We start from the raw sequence: 17,069 nt of genomic DNA on the forward strand, positions 1-17,069 counted from the left end.
TGGACACCGTGCTGTAGTGCAGATTTGTGGTACTTGTACTTCAAGTATTTCCTTTTCATGTTAACTCGTCCCTCTACTGCAGCTTTATTTAGATCAAGCACATTTTCATCCTCTGTAGTACGAGGATTCGCTGCTTCTCCTTTTTCCCTTTTTGCTTTTTCTCAGCCACTTCACACAGCCGAAGAGGAAATCATCAGCGGATTGATCAGCGGGGAAAATAATTAGCTGCAGTCCTGATCATTAAAATAAATAAGAAACAATCACACGTTCATCTCAGAAAAGCTTCAGGAAAGACAGAAAATCCATTACATTTGCTAAGTGATGGATCATTTTTTGTGTCATTTTTAATTAAACATTTTCAGGCAGCAGCTTCTTAAATGTGGATGTTGAACATTCTCCAATTTCTGTGATATTATGTCAAATTTGGGTTTTTTTGTTTTTAACAGCTTATCCAGCTTAAGGAGATGGAAGTTGGAGGGGTGAAAGGTGACCCAACAGTCATAATAACTGTTATGACTGCTGGGTGATAACAGCCTCTGTTTTACTGTATGTCCAGATATATACACTAAAATAGTTGATTATTCCCAGATTCCCAGATGGGCTGGTAGTAGTTACCACTGGTTGGAGCCTCTCAAATATGTCCTTCGATGTTTTCTGTCTGCAGGTTTATATAAAAATTTACAGCCTGATTGCACAGCAGCCAAAAGCACAAACATGGTCCAGATGTCCTGTTCGGGGACTCCATTTAGCTGCTTTGCTGAGCTGGGCTGCCTGGGTCGCCATCTACCTGTCAGTCAAAGAGGCCACACCCCTCACAATGCAAACTTTAAGCCTCTACAGCAGCTGCAACCATGTGTATTTCTGTTGTACAGGTAGATATTTTAACATGGGAGTCTATGAGGACTGACTCACTGCTGGAGCCTGCCTCCAGTGGACATTTGGGGAACTGCAGTTTTTGGTGCTCTATCTGCATTTGCCTGGAAAGACGATTGTTTGACGATTGTTTGAGCAAACTTTGTAAAAAAAAAAAAAAAAGAAAGAAAGAAAGAAAAAAAGAGACAGAGAGAGATCAAAACGAGCTGGAGGAGCAGCTTGCCTCCAACATATAGACCTCAGTGTGTTCGTGGGGTCGGTTGGGGGGGCTGGAGGTTTCGGGGGCTCCTGCACAGCTCCTGCTGCCTCCACCTCTAGATACAGTGTTTCAGTGTTAGAATATAAAATACACACACACTACATTACATCACACACATGTTCAATAAGCAAGGAGGCCTTCCCATAATCCTCCTTGGTGGGACCCCCTACACACACACATCTGAGCGACAGGACAGAGAGATGCTGACACACACACACATTCATGGTATGTAGCATATAGGGCACACACACACTGAGTCAATGGGCGGATGTGGAGGCATCATGGCGACAGCAGCTCTCTCTCTCACACACACTCACTCACACACACACACACACACCCTACCTGCCGTCGCCAGGCCGTCCGGGCCCGCTTCTCCTCCTCCATCCACCGGATTCATCCTCCCTCCTCCTCCTCGCGCTGCTCCGCCGCCCTCCTCCTCCTCGCGCTCTCTCCTCCGTTATGTACCGTCGCTCGCTCCGCTCCTCGCGCCTCCTCCCTGCCTACCCGTCCATCCCTGCTGCTTTACATCAGATCGGGTCGGTGCAGGCTCGGTCGGATGTGTTCCCCTCCTCCCGGTACCGATCACTACTGCATCCTCCCCGGCTCAGCCTCGACTGTCCTCCTCCTCCTCCTCCTCTTCCTCCTCCTCTTGCTGCTGCTGCTGTTCTTACGTTACCGTGATCCCGCGCGGCATCGCATCACATCACGTCACCGTTACTGCCTCCGTTACCGTTACTGCCCCCGGTATCCCCCCCCTCAGTCTCTCTCTCTCTCTCCTCCTGTCGGTCCAGGCGGACGGACGTTCTGTGTCGGTGTGTGTCTCAGCACGCAGGCGCACCGGAGAGATGGAGGGGGGCGCTATGCACGAGGGCTGCAGCATCTGCTGCACCGCTCCCCACCCCCTGCTCACCCCCCGTTACTATAACGTTAAGGCTGCCGTCGGTACTACGAGCGCGGCTCCCGTTAACGTGACGGAGGCTGACGCCATCGGCTTACTCAGCCTCCACTTTATTATATTATATTAAATTATATTAATTATAATATATTTATTATATTATCCTCTTATTTAACATATTTATTTTAAACTCTATTATATTTAGAGTATTTCATATCATTTTTAACATTATTTTAAATATATAATAATTTTAGCACACATTTTTATTTTTTAATTATATTAATTTTTTTATTTTCACTTTATAATATGTCGTATTAGATTAATTGTTTTTTCTTGTTTATATTTTCTAGATACTTTTTATTATTGCAGATTATTTTAGATTTAGGTTAAAATTTTTATATCATAATTAAAAAATATATATTGTTTTGTGTGTATTACTTTTTAAATTACGTTATGTTTACATTAAATTAATCGTATAACTTTTATCGCATTTTTAAATTATATTAGAATTTAATTTTAAAACATATATTATATGCTAATATCAATTTATTATTGTAGGTATATTTAATATTTTCTAGATTTTTCTAGATTATGTATTATTCTCATATTATAGACGTTTTCCATCATATACTTTCTTATATATTATTTTATATTATATTAACATATATTTTTTATCCATCCATATTCTTATTTATAAATTCAGGGTCCAGGGGAGACTGAAGCCGTTCCCAGCAGCCATAGAACTGGTATATACCCTGGAGAGAACCCACAGTGGGACAACACTCCACACAGACAAAACACAGTCGGTCCTGGACTCAAACCCAAAACTTTCTTGATGTGGGCCAACAATGCTAAACACTGTACTGCTCTGCTGTTTTCATTCTTTAGATTATATTCTTGTCATACTGAATGCTGTTAGCAATGAAATCCCTTTATTAATGTGCAAATAATACATCGTTAAATCATAAATGAATTAACATAAGCAATTATAATAATGATAATAACACACTTGTGAGATGTTCTCCAACAAATCAGAAAGTTAAAGATTTATTTCACATGACTCAGAAAACGCAAAGAAGTCACACACAGCTGCAAACGTCTGAAGGGAAAAGATAGCAAACCTCCTCAGAAATGAAGAGAAAATAAAGTGCGAAGAAATGTACAATAATATGTTTGAAGTGAAGCTGAGCAGCAGAGGAACCTACACAGCTGAATGAATAAAGCTGCAGCGCCACCTGCAGGAGAGAGAAGCAAACAGCAGACTGACCTCAAACTGCGGGATTAAAACCAAACAGGATAAAAGAGCTGTGATTAACAGCAACAGGGTTTCACCTTTAAATCAGTTTAGTTTCACATTTTTAATCTCCTTTTACTCGGAAAATAAATTGTTATTCTATTCATTAAGCTGCACAAGTACTTTCTTATTTTAATATCTGACCATCTTTGTGAAATTTTTAGAATATATTTCATGTACTTCTAATATTTTTCTACTCATTTAATAAATTTTTGTATTTTTAACTGTGCTTTATTTTTTCCACAATATTATAATTATATATCTTATATTATAATATAATTTTTTTAAATTTTTCACATATATTAAAATACTAATAATTATATATCTTGAAAGTATAGCAGAAGTCTTTGATGATTACTTGATTTTTACAACACATAAATTGTGTTAAAATATTTCACTAATTTCACCAAATGCCACTTGCAATATTTAAAATTATTTTTAAGACATGAAAAAAAAATATTTTCACTTTAATTTTCTATTTATATTTTTGTTATTTTAACATGTTTAAACGTTTAAATAAAGATTTTCATTAAAGTTGTTTTTTTCCTGAATGAAACTTTACTGCAGAGGGGTGTGTGCCGTCGCTGCGTCATGACGTCATGTTACCGTAGTAACAGAGGAGTCGTTTGCTTACTCTGTGCTAACAGCTAACAGAACTAGCTCGTTAGATAATAGTCGCCGTTTCTTGAGTTTTTAAGTGAAGGTTTGTAACTCAGCGAGTGACCATAAGTGCTATGTAGACGGCTAATGTAACCGCTTGAGTCACTCAGTGGTATCAAACTGTTAGCTGAGACGACAAACACGAGTCAGGTGAGGCTCTGCAGACACACCGGAAACACTTCTGTCTGTATTAGCTTTAGCGGGGCTTTACTTTGTGTACCTGTACTTTAAAGCCACTTTACCTGAGAGCGTGTTGCACCATCACACAGAATTTCAGATGGAAATGAGAGCACTTTTTTATAGTGCACTGATTTCCTGCATTATGAATTTTCTCTCTACAGAGACCGAAGAGGGTCATTTCGAGACGTTCTAAGACTATAATATTTATACCCTTTATATGAACTCCTAAATAGATTTTTTTCACACTTTGGGACTTTTTTAACTCTTAAAAGTTTAACCCAAGTGCTTCTGTCAACATTTTTAATATTATTTTGTAATTTGTGGAACTTTTAAAAGGTTTAACGGTTTGGAAATATTTAAACACATTAGGAATAGTTGAACTAATATATTAAAAAACTATTTTTGGTGTCTAAGATTTAGGTATGTTAATTCTTGTAATTAGAAGTTTTAATTCTATTTTACAGTTTTTTCTGATTGCTTAAGCACATTTTTTGTAACTATTGGCTAATTTTGCAAAACTCTTCACACAAATAAGAAAACCTGTCACCCAATAATCAAAATATTGTAGTTCTCTTGCAAAAGCAACCACAGCTAGATTAACTCTTCACACCTTCGTAAAAATGGTGTTTCCGTATCAAACAGTACACACAAGCCATCATCTACTAAGCACACAATGCGCCAACTGCACACTGATGGTATGAATACAAAACACATCTGGCTTTTGCTTTCTCTGTGCACAAGGTAGGCTATGTCAGTTTGAGCTCATACTTCTGTCATAGATCCATAAGCATAGAGGGATCCAAACTTCAAGTTCTGGTGTTTATTCAAACACATCAAAACAAACACAAGTGTTTATTTCCAAGTCTAGGATTATTTGCAATCGCCATAATGACTATATGGGTTACTTGGTCTGCAGTGAACATGCTTCTTCTGCCCCCAGCATCTGGTCATCTAGCAATTCTGTAAAGTAACAATTTCAGTATTTTTACATCAATGGTATCGGTGTGTTTCTCATTGGCATATGGCAGTGCTACAAATCTTTGTGACTGTACTAACCGATTCTCATTTCAAGATGTCCTTATGGTACTTGCTACAGTGTAGCGGCTCGAGTTAGGCTGGACCCGTTGGCCAGCTACCCTCAGGGTCATTCCACGGTTGATTACATGGTCCACTATCGTAGCTCTGATGTCATCAGCAATTCTATTTCTTACTCTTCCTACCCTTCCTCTCCCCCCTTCTCATCTTCCTCTCCCCCCTCCTCGTCTTCCTCTTGCTCCTCCTTGTCCTTGTCGTCCTCTTCATCCTACTTCTTCACCTCCACATCCTCTTCCTCGGCCTCCTCTACTTCTCACTCTTTTTGCTCCCTCCATTGTACTCCGCACACACAGCTTACCTGTATTATAGTGCTTAGGCTGATTGCAAAGTGAACTAATTATCTAAAAAAGTTTTCACATGTGAAAGTGTGCCAGACAGTTGGCAAATTAGTGTTAATGATAGCCATACATGTGTATACTTTTGCTAGGAGTGTGTTGGAAATTTGGTAATTGAGTGTTGTGCAGTGAATTGTGCCTACAGTTTTGCAAAGTGTGTGTTACAAAATTGCAAACTGAGTGCAAAGCAGTTTTTGTGCTTTTAGTTTTGCAAACTCAGTGAGTGGTTTTGCTATAAGTCTGGGTAGTTTTAGAGATTGTGCTACAGGAATCACAGTTAGGGTTTAAGCATTCAGAAAAAACTGTAATCACTTTAATCAATTTAGCTGCTAGAGCGCCCCCTCCCCCCAAAAAAGTGACAAATTCAATGTGCTGTATATATAAATGAAATATAAGTTAATAAAAATGCTAACAAATTTAAATGAACAGAAATGATTGTAATCTTTTAAACGGTTATAGTTTATTTTACCATTTCTATCTGCAATAAAAGGTAAAGAACTCCCTTTTATTTTTAGCTTAATTTAACATCTAATGTTTTGAAAAATTTAATACAGACTTAATGTTTCAAATAAAATTACTGTATTTTTTAAAATATAATTGAAATGCTATCAAATTGCTATTTTAATGTTTTTATTATTTATCATTCTTTTTAAAAACAAAATTATGGTATTTATGTTTTGTATCAGATATTTTGGAAATTATTGTTTTGTGTTTACAGGAAGTTGGAGGTGATGGAGGTGAAGAAGAAGCCCGAGGAAGAGGAGAATGAGCTGGTGTTGGAGCTGAAGGGGCAGCTGGAGAATGAACACCTGACCCCGGTGGAAAAACTCAGACTGCTGAATGATAGCTTAAACAGTGAGAGGCTCACTTCCTGTCAGTTCCTCTGTCAAACAAAATTTCAGAATAAGAGCATGTACAACTCTTTTTATCTTACATTTCCTGTGTTAGATGCTCTGAACTCGGCAGCTGTCCACGTGAACAGTGGCGAGCTGACTCGGCTGAAGTCTCAGTTGTATCTGAGCGGCGTGCTGATCCACTGCGTCCGTGTTCTGTCTCTGCATCCCAGCAGCCTGTGGGGCGACCTGAGTGCCGCTGCTACACTGGCCCACCTCACCAGGTAACCTGAGATCACAGCTTCACTTTAAACTGAGGATTTATTTGAAGGAGGATGGCGATCCCACACCTGTCTGTCTGTCTGCAGCTCCTGCTGTGTGGGGGTGGAGCCTGGCCCACACTCTGAGACCTTTCATCGGCTCTTCCTGCCGTCAGTCGTGGATGCTCTGCTGTCATTGGCTGCTCAGCTGGTGAACCGAACGGAGGTGAGAAGCTTGATTTGGTGGATGTTTGAGCTGAGCTGCAGTCAGATTGAGGATGTAAATCTTTCTGTGTGTGTGTGTGTCAGAATGTGTCTCTCCTCAGGAAGGTGATGGACTCTGTCGGCTGGCTGCTCGCCGCTCACACTCACCTCACAGAGAAAGGTCAGTTGACTACTAAACCTGCAGCTTTCAGTACTAAAAAGACCCACGGGAACTGTGTTTAACCTTACTGTGTTTGTGTGTGTGTGTGTCTAGTCCTCAGCTCCATCCACTATGAGCAGATCCAGGTGTGTGATGATGTCACTGTGTCTCTGCTCTGTGTCCAGATGTGGATTCAAACCTGCACGGCCAACAGGTAACACACCACCTCCTGTCTGTGACTGTGTCGATAAAGTTTATTCAGACGGACCCCGTCTGTCACATCACTGACCTGTAAGAAAGAAGCATCTGAAAACTTTAGATTAAAATGTTGTCACTACTGAGCTTGTCTGTGAAGGTTCTCAGTCATCCAGGTCATCGTAGTCAAAGGAGCTTGCAAAGAAAAGCATCTGGACTTCTTTAAGTTACTTGAAGACGTTTCACCTCTCATTTGAGAAGCTTCTTCAGTTCTAAGGTCAAATGGTGGGGAGTCCCAGATTTAAACCTAGTGGGAGTATCCCCCCACAGAGGGACAAAAGGACCCCCTGATGATCCTCTAATCGCCTGAGCCAAGGTGTGAAACTGGGTGTGGGTCCGAATCAGCCAGAGTTTCGGGTGAGTTCATTGTGAAACCTGGCCCCACCTTATCATGCGAATTCCTGAGGTCAGATGGCCCAGGATGTGAGTGGGCGTTAAGGCGTCTGGGAAGGGATCTCAAAACTGGATAATAGATGGCAGAGAGTTGGTGTCGTAAACCACCGCCTCTGTTCAAAGATGGTCGCTCACAGTGGACATAGATGGCTTCTTTCACTCCTCTTTCAAACCATCTGTCCTCTCTGTCCAAAATGTGAACATTGGCATCCTCGAAAGACTGTCCTTTATCCTTAAGATGCAGATGGACTGCTGAGTCTTGTCCTGTGGAGGTGGCTCTTCTGTGTTGTGCCATACGCTTGTGAAGTGGCTGTTTGGTCTCTCTAATGTAGAGGTCTGGGCATTCCTCGCTGCACTGTACAGCATACGCCACATTGTTAAGTCTGTGTTTTGGCGTTTTGTCTTTCGGGTGAACCAGTTTTTGTCTGAGCGTGTTGCTGGGTCTGAAATACACCGGGATGTTGTGCTTGGAGAAAACTCTCCTGAGTTTTTCTGATACACCGGCTACATAGGGGATGACAATGTTTTTGCGTCTGTCTTTCTTATCCTCCCTCGCTGGTGTCTGATCTTCTTTTCTGTGCCTTTTTGCTGACTTTAAGAACGCCCATTTAGGATAGCCGCACGTTTTGAGTGCTTCCTTTATGTGTGTGTCATGGGCCGTGGTGCGCGGGCACGAAAGGATCCAGGCGCAGACTCCGAGCTAACAGAAAGACACTTTATTGAAACAACGAAAGGCGACCCGGGGAAATTAGAGAGCAAAACAGAAACTAAAAACCCGGGGAAACAATGACACGAGGAAGCCGGGATCGGGACGGCGGGGGGCTGCAATAGAAAGGGGAGATGATTACTAGGGAGCCAGGAAGCGGGGAAAACATATCAGGACTGAGTTAGAGTAGGGGATTACGATAGAACGGGACCGTGGGAGCTCGGGAGGGAAGTGTGGCAGTCCGTGGGGGCAGGAAGTCCGTGGGAATGGCGAGTGGGCCAGGTGAGCACCGCGAGATCCAGTTGAGCCGGAGGACAGGCAGGTAGCAGACGCCGAGTAGAAACCTGGACAGAAGTAGGCAGGTTAAACAAAGTTCCAAGCAGAAGAGAATGCACACTTTTCGTGGAAGTCTGGTTACCACTGTGGGGATGACTAACGGACTGGCGTGGAGCATCCGTCAGTGCCGGATTAAGTGGATCTCCGTGTAATCACCGTGATGGAGAGCAGGTGTGCTGGTGATGGCCCAGCCCGGGGGTGTGGCTACCCGAGCATCACGCATTCCACAGACACAGGACCACGGACCATGACAGTGTGTGTTCCTTCTTTTTTCCTTCAGGCTTGGAGGGAACATGTTTTGCCCGGTGGTGTAGGGTCCTAATTACTCCAAGTTTGTGTTCCAGAGGGTGATGGGAGTCAAAGAGGAGGTACTGGTCCATGTGTGTGGGCTTCCGGTAAACTTCGATGTTGAGGTTGCCATTCTCTTCAATGTGCACAATGTGCCTTTCCTGTGTTCCAGGAAAGGCAAACAGTTGTCCTTTGACCTTAGAACTGAAGAAGCTTCTCGGATGAGAGGTGAAACGTCTTCAAGTAACTTAAACAAGTCCAGACGCTTTTCTTTGCAAGCTCCTTTGACCACTACTGAGCTTGTTCTTCTCCCTGCAGCGACTTCCTGTCTGGGTTGAGTGACGATTCCATACTTCTGCTGCTCAACGAGGCCATTGGCCAATTAGCTCTCAGTTCTGACTCTACGGTGGGAGGGGCCTCCCTCAGATTGATCCTTCTTATGGCCAGTCAGCTGGGCCGCTGCCTCCGGCCCCTCCTCCTCAGCTTCAGAGGTCAGTAGTCTCTTGAGGGCTGTGTGCCAATCCAGGGGCAGCATCCTGAATGCATCGGAGGACCCAGCCCACGTAGACCACGAAGGCCAGGTCCAAAGACCGAGAAGGCCGGAAGTGCAAGGCTGTTGCGTCACCGCTGTCTCAGCGGACTTTAATAAACTCAGCTGTCTGCTTTTGGCTATCTAAAATATAACAGGACATTGGAGTAAATTCTAGACCATCTCACACTTCTGTTTAATCAGTTTTCTGTTTAACGTTTATTCAGCTGTGTGAAAACTATAACTTTAATCTCAGCCAAACCGATTTATTAAACAATAACATATTACTTCTATATCATGTTTAACCTGAGTAGCGAAAGACTGCGCAGGGTCAGAAAACGATGTGATGGGAGTCCAGTATTCTGGCCGGCTCTAGTGAGCTTTGACCACCTGGTCAGCTATCAAGCTGGTGGGTAACAGAGGTCTCCAAAAATGTCACAGCAATTTTGCAAATATGTGATGTCTCGATAAACCAAGCAGATATTTGAACTTTACACAGCTAAATTTTTGCCTGAAAAAATGTTAAAAGTTTATTTTGTGACCCAGAAAGAGTAATATTTCAAACTCTTTAGCCTCGCTCCTCTGCCATTGCGGTGTTTGAAAAGTATTTCTATATTATTATAAAAATATTATAAATAATAATTTAATTAATAAAGGTTAATAAGAGCAATATTACAACTAAGTAGCTCCCACCATTGTTGGAAACTGGAATTGGTTGGGCTGCGCTATGAATTCTGGGCCACGAAGGATACACCCGACCCATCCTTCAAATTCGGGGAAATGAAGGATGCATTTGTTGGCTGCATTTGGAGCAGCCTTCGAACTGGGACAGCATTCGTCGCCTGGCTGTGATGTAATCGGCCTCCCAATGCAGCCTCCGAAGGATGCAGCTGAATTGGGACATAGCACATGTGTAAGTGTGTCACAGCAGCCGAAAGGTCAGAGGTCACTGTGTGTTTGTGCGTCTGCAGGTCTGGACAGCCTGCTGCACAAAGACTGGAGGGGGCGGGGCTTCGACCGGGGCATTGATCAGCTGATCGCTCTTATCCAATCAGAGAAGGATGTCGTTAGTCAAACACAGGTGGGTTCGCTTTGTTAATTATTAAAGTCATAAAAATATTTTTGTTCTGACATTGTTTTTAAAGGAAAAAAATAATTCTCTGCTAAATTTTAAGTGTATTCAAAATATTTTATTGGTTTATTTAATATTTTTATTTATTTCTTAAACAAAAATATATTTTTAAATGTTTTTTTATTATTTACATTTTTTCTAACATTATATGTAAAAATATTGTCAAAAATAAAACCGATTTTTAAAAATATATATTTTTAGTATTCTTTCATTTTAAATGTTTTTATGTTAACAAAAAAATGTAGTATTTAATTGTTTTTCAAATACAAATTTAAACAAGTTTTCAATTAAATAAAATATATTAATTTTATTATTAGTTATTTAATTAAAACTATATTTTTATATTTAAGTGCCTTATTTGGGATATTAAAATAATTATTTTTAATTTCATTAACAAAATATACTTTGGTAGCTTAAATTTTTCTCTCTCATTATTTTAAAACATTTGACACTGTAAAGCTGAATATGGATTACATTGTTTACCTATTTTATTGAAATAATTATTTTATTTACTTATTCTTTTATTTGTCTCCTGGATGTAGGACAGATTATTTCCTGCCATATAAATAAATTTAAAATAGCATGAGAGAGAATACTTGGCTTGACCTCTGACCCCTGCTGTCTATGTGCAGGGGAGTAGTGAGCATGTGCGGGCGGCATGTGTGATCCAAGCAGCCTGGAGGTCGTATAAGACCAGACGCAGAGTGAAGAGTCTCAACAGAGCCGTCAGTGTCCTGCAGAGGAAGTACAGGTGACTACTTCCTGTTGTTTAGCCAACATGAGAGCACAGAAGCCCCGCCTACCTTAAACCAATTATCAAACTGGAGGTTTCAAACTGTAAGACTTCATGGCAAACTAATCTAGAATTTAATTTATCAGACAGAACTGATGGGGCCCAGTATAAGATGAATATATAATAAATAGGGATTATTTTAAACTGTTAATCATGCAAAGCTACATTAAAAGAGTCAGAGGATTAAAAAACAAAAGAGCTGGAAACAAGCAGGAGCTTGGATCAAAGCAACCTCACAGATGCCTATAGTTCAACCTGTGTGTGTTTGTGTGTCAGGGCTCGGAGAAGGGAGCAGCAGCAGCAGAAGGAGGCGCAGCTGTGGGAGGAGGAGCTCAAGTATCAGGTGAACCTTTCTGATTCATATGACAAAACTGTTAATTCTTCTATTCTTCTAAATCCCCCTTAGCTATTCCCAGAGTTACATTTTTAATTTGAAGGCTGTGTGTGTTATATTTACTAAAGCTTGTTCGCCGTGCTGTTTTCAGGTGTGTGTGAGACGTCAGCAGGCAAGGAGGAGGTTCCACCAGAAACAGAGACAGCTGCTGCAGCTGCTTCCAGCAGGTGAGAGACACAAAGCACCTGAAACCACGAGGCAATGTAGAAATCACTAAACCTTAAAATCCCTCCTGTTCAGACTCAGAGCGCCATCTCTCTGGGTTTGTCTTTAGTTTCTGTTAAACTCATGAAGTCTGCGTTTTAGAAAGAAAGAATTCCTGAGAGCAGATTTTAAAATCTTATAAAGGAGACGCCTGTACCTCACAGGGTTTATAATCTCCAACTTTCCTGCACAGCCCAATATTTCTGTCATGAAGTTTAGTGTTCGTTTTTCAGCTAAACCGCTACGATGATTCATCTAAATGAAATGAATCATCAATGCCCTGCGACAGACTGGGGACCAGTCCAGGATGTACCCTGCCTTTTGCATTAAGGCAGCTGGGATAGGCTCCAGCCCCCCCCCCCCCCCCAGCGCAAACCTGAAAAAGATAAGCGGATGGATGGATGGAAATCATAATGAAAGAGAGTCTGGGGACATTTTTGTGTTCTCATGTGGAAGATTTGTTTCAAAATAATGAAATTTTTTTTTTCTAATTTTGTTCAGTGAAGGCTGAACAGAAGTTTGATTTAGGGTTCTGCTTTTAACTGGTGGGATCGTGGTTGGTTTCAAACACCTGACTCTGTGTTTGTTTGTTCAGACCAGGTGCAGTCATACCTGCAGGAGTGCGAGAATCGAGCCGCTGTGGTGATCCAGAGCTTCTGGCGAGGCTTCAGAGAGAGACGACACTACAGCAGCACGCAGCGGCACATGCTCAGACGAGAGCGAGCTGTCAGGATGCTGCAGAGAGGGGTACACACACACACACATCTGTTAAGTTGTATTCTCTGGAGCTGGTTACTCTTTACTCCGTCTTATCTTACGTTTCTTTCAGGTGCGTCGCTTTCTACACAAACGACGAGCAGCAAAAGTCCCGCCCCTCCCTCCTTTCTGGATTGGTCAGAAAGGTTTGACAGACAGCCGGAGGGCGGAGCTAAAGCAGCAGGTGGATGAGTACATCGCTACACATCAGGTACGAGATTGATTTCAAAAAGTCCTCAACTGTTACCCATGATGTTTTGCACGCTACTGATTTGTGTGTGTGTGTTTGTGTCTGTGCGTGCGCCCTCAGTCGTTCCGTGTCTCTCCTGAGGAGTGTTCCTGCCTCCATGAGGAGGTGCAGCTGCTGCTGCTGTCAGTGCTGCAGACAGGAGCTCAGCAGAGGATGGAGGAGCAGCGGGTAGAGGCACTGCTGGCTCACGTGCACACACAGCTGGAGCTGCTCCGAGGTCCCTCACACACTCACACACAGCTTCACACATCTGGAGTTAAACTGAGATCAGTCGGATCAGTTAATAACAGTTGATCAATTAGTAACCAGTAAACATGTTGGCTCTACAGATGCTCCGCCCCTCTCTGTTGTCACAGAGACAGATGCTGACACCTTCCTGAGCCCGTCGGGTCCCGTCGCTGCTCGTGCCCGTGACGCCCACAACGCCATGCTCCAGGCGAGCCGGCTACCCTGGTGGAGGATGCTGGGAGACACGGACGCAGGTCCTGTGGATCCATTGGGCTCTACCCACCTGCCTGAGCTGGAGGAAGAGCTGGGAGGACTGTACATAGGAGGGACAGTGGCGGACAAGAAACAGACTCAGGTGGACGAAGTCAAACTGTAACGTGATCTCTCAGGTGAAATATGGACTCGCGGAAATGTTCTTATAAACATAGACTGTAAATAAAGGTTGGACATTACCCATTGTAAGTGTCTGTGTTTGGATGAGAGAATGGAATGCTAAGCTATTAACTCAGCCTACACTGTATAGGAGCATCACACAGACCTGATGCCTGCTAATTAGTGGTCAGTAACATCCAAATGAAATCCTAGAATTCCACTCTCCAAAACTGGAATATTTGGTATTGTTGTTAACCACTAAGCAGCCATGTTAGTCTATCAGAAATGCTTCAAAACGGCTCCGACAGCACAAATATGTTTGAAGGTCCGGTACAGGGTTTCCAGTTAGCTAAGGTGAAACCTAGCAAACAGCTAGAAGCTGCCTATCAGTCAAACAGCCCACACCCCTAATTCAATTAAATTCTGTTTTATTTATATTGCGCCAAATCACAGCAACAGCTGCCACAAGGAGCTTTATATTGTAAGGTAAAGACAGTAATCCTACTCTTATCTCCAAATATACTACTGCTGGGCGATTTTAACATCCACATGGACAACACATCAAATTCAGTCACAAGAGATTTTATATCCTGTCTGGACAATTTTGGCTTACACCAATATATGGACGTTCCCACACACTCCAAAGGACACATTTTGGATCTTGTTTGCTGTATTGGTGTCACCCCTAAGAATTGTGCTGTATTGGACATGCCTTTTTCAGACCATAAATTAGTTTTATTCAATGCTAGTCACCCACTATACAAAAATTAACAAAACCGCTCAATTACTTTTAGAAATATTAGGGGCATTGATCTATCAGCTCTTTCCCATGGCATTAATAATTTACCTACCAACTCTGTTTCTTTCTCTCGCTATGCGCCATGGTAGCCTACTCATCTGAAATTCGCCAACTTAAAGCTACTGGACGCCGCCTGGAACATCTCTCCAGGAAAACAGGACTTGCTATTCACAAGGACATGTATCTCAGTCATATATAACATTATAAAGAAGCTATTCATCATGCTAAATCTGCTTACTACACCTCTGTTATTGAATCCACTGAAGGAAACACTTGCACTTTGTTTTCTACATTGCATAATATTGTTAAACCCCCAGATACCTTTGCCATACATACACACTCTGCTGCAGTTTGCAACAAATTTATGGATTTTTTTTTTCACCAAGATTGAGAATCTTTACCAACAATTGCCCTCGTCCTGTGAAATGGTCAATTGTTCTGCATTTTTTGTCCTTCTCAGCTGTCATTCTCTCTATCCAATTTTGAACTTCCCACAATAACTCAGCTATCTTCCATAATTACTAACTTAAAGTCATCATCGTGTATACTTGATCCACTCCCGACAAATCTTGTTAAACTCTCATTCCCGTCTCTTGCCCCACTGATTGCTAATATCGTACACTCCTCTCTTATATCTGGTTCTGTTCCTTCTTCTCTTAAAACTGCAATAATAACCCCAATACTGAAGAAGAATGGTTCAGATCCCTCCAATCAAAAAAATTATAGGCCAATTTTGAATCTCCCTTTCCTAGCAAAAATTGTTGAAAAGATAGTGGCTGCACAGGTTCATCATCATCTCACTGGAAATAACTTGCACAAACAGTTTCAGTCCGGCTTCCGTTCATGTCACAGTACAGAAACAGCCCTAGTAAAAATCACCAATGATCTTCTGCTTGCAGCTGATTCTGGACTTATATCCATCCTCATTCTCCTTGACCTTACAGCAGCTTTCGATACTATCTCCCACCGCATCCTCCTTCACAGATTAGCATCTATTGGCATCGATGGTACAGTACTCGCCTGGTTTACTTCTTATATCTCTGGCCGCTCACAGTTTGTGAGCGGCCAGTGAGACAGTAATCATCTATCTCCTACCCCTAGGTAATATTTTTAGGAAGCATAACATCCAGTTTCACTGCTACCAAGATGACACCCAGCTCTACCTATCCTCCAAACCCACAGCTACTCTCCCACCCACATCCATTTCTGACTGTGAAATCAAGGTCTGGTTTACTCACAACTTTCTTAAACTTAATGGCAATAAAACAGAATTCATTTTAATAGGCACCAGATCAAAACTGACTACAGTTCCAACCAGTCTTTTGTTATCCATTGATAACTCTGTTGTCACACGCTCCCCTCAGGTTAAAAGTCTTGGTGTCATCCTCGATAGCACTCTGTCCTTCACAGCACATATAAATAATACCACTTGGTCTTCCTACTTTCATCTTCGTAATATTAACCGTCTTCGTCCCTCACTCACACCACACAGTACCGCCATACTTGTCAATGCTCTTGTCACATCTTGTCTGGATTACTGTAATTCTCTTCTCTATGGTCTACCTCATAAATCCCTCCATAAATGGCAGTTAGTTCAAAATACAGCTGCTCGTATTATTTCCAGAACTAGATCCACTGAACATATAACACCTGTTCTTAAACAGCTCCATTGGCTCCCAATTCACCTCCGTGTCAATTTCAAGATCCTGCTTCTCACTTTCAAAGCGCTTCATAACCTTGTTCCTCCATATCTATCCGATCTTCTTCATACATACTCGCCCCTTCCTACACTCCGCTCTTCTTCAGCTTCCCTTCTGTCTGTTCCACCTGCTCGCCTGACTACCATTAGACTCAGAGCCTTTAGTTGTTCTGCCCCGAGACTTTGGAATGGACTTCCACTTGCTCTCCGGACCGTCTCACCACTTTTAAATCACGTCTCAAAACTCATCTATTTAGAATTGCATACACCTGATCTGTCTTAGGCCATTTTTACCTTGCTCAGTTTTTATATTTGTTTTTATATTTGTTTTTATACTTTTATGACTCTTTATGTCTTTTATCTTACCATGTTTGCTATATATACATTTTTCTTATGTTTTTATGGTATTGTTTACGTGTTACTGTAAGGTGACCTTGAGAGTGTGAAAGGCGCCTATAAATAAAATGTATTATTATTAATAGTAGTAGTAATACAAGGAAAACAGAGAAAACCCCAACAATAAAATGCTAATTTATTAGCCTTAATACAATTTAAACAGGGGTTATAAATAAACTCACCTCGTGTACAGCTGTTCTGAAGGAGGAAATTAGCTTTAGACATCAAAGACGCAGATAATAAACTCTCTGTTTAAAAGTCCTTGTAAACCATTTTCCTACACAACCCAGAATGCACCCTGACAGGTTGGTGGAAAACATCCACTCAGATTTTTTTTATTGCTGCTTTTATTGCATTAATCTTAATCAGACACCAGAGGGAGCCACTCCTACAGCCCAGCAGCATGCTGGGAAGAGGATTTCTCTCCTGGCTGAAAGAAGGATGAAGAAGAGGAGGGTGAGAGGCGCTTGTTTTTTCTTCCCTGCACAGCA

The 17,069-nt window shown here is 41.9% G+C and overlaps 2 protein-coding genes across 5 annotated transcripts in view; one reads left to right on the top strand and one right to left on the bottom strand.

The window, feature by feature from the left end:
* LOC101486742 (kalirin) overlaps window positions 1-1,971 on the bottom strand; it is a 59,354-nt gene extending 57,383 nt beyond the window's left edge. For 2 of the 4 annotated variants that reach the window (XM_004565613.3, XM_004565612.3), the window contains exon 1: window positions 1,475-1,963. In XM_004565613.3, coding sequence (XP_004565670.1) covers window positions 1,475-1,529 — 55 coding nt within the window. In that variant the 5' untranslated portion in view covers window positions 1,530-1,963. Of the gene's footprint in view, window positions 1-1,474 lie in introns of all 4 variants that reach the window. The other 2 variants (XM_023152855.3, XM_023152856.3) reach the window with 2 other exon arrangements.
* Window positions 1,972-3,903: 1,932 nt separating this feature from the next.
* On the top strand, window positions 3,904-13,754 carry iqcb1 (IQ motif containing B1). Its single transcript, XM_004565614.3, has 15 exons — window positions 3,904-4,131; window positions 6,310-6,446; window positions 6,540-6,708; window positions 6,793-6,910; window positions 6,994-7,069; window positions 7,163-7,262; window positions 9,345-9,517; window positions 10,527-10,636; window positions 11,320-11,438; window positions 11,757-11,823; window positions 11,966-12,041; window positions 12,674-12,825; window positions 12,908-13,045; window positions 13,145-13,301; window positions 13,414-13,754. The coding sequence occupies exons 2-15, from the start codon at window positions 6,323-6,325 to the stop codon at window positions 13,686-13,688; spliced, it is 1,854 nt and encodes a 617-aa protein (XP_004565671.1). The 5' UTR covers window positions 3,904-4,131; window positions 6,310-6,322; the 3' UTR covers window positions 13,689-13,754.
* The last annotated feature ends 3,315 nt before the right edge of the window (window positions 13,755-17,069 follow it).

Source organism: Maylandia zebra, linkage group LG23 (assembly GCF_041146795.1).
Source record: "Maylandia zebra isolate NMK-2024a linkage group LG23, Mzebra_GT3a, whole genome shotgun sequence".
Lineage (NCBI taxonomy): Eukaryota > Metazoa > Chordata > Actinopteri > Cichliformes > Cichlidae > Maylandia > Maylandia zebra.

Bases quoted from the DNA above. Each gene is read 5' to 3' on its own strand.
- iqcb1 (XM_004565614.3), top strand. From the start codon at position 6,323: ATGGAGGTGAAGAAGAAGCCCGAGGAAGAGGAGAATGAGCTGGTGTTG. The intron at 6,447-6,539 runs GTGAGAGGCTCA...TTCCTGTGTTAG, and splicing joins GCTGAATGATAGCTTAAACA to ATGCTCTGAACTCGGCAGCT. The intron at 10,637-11,319 runs GTGGGTTCGCTT...GTCTATGTGCAG, and splicing joins ATGTCGTTAGTCAAACACAG to GGGAGTAGTGAGCATGTGCG.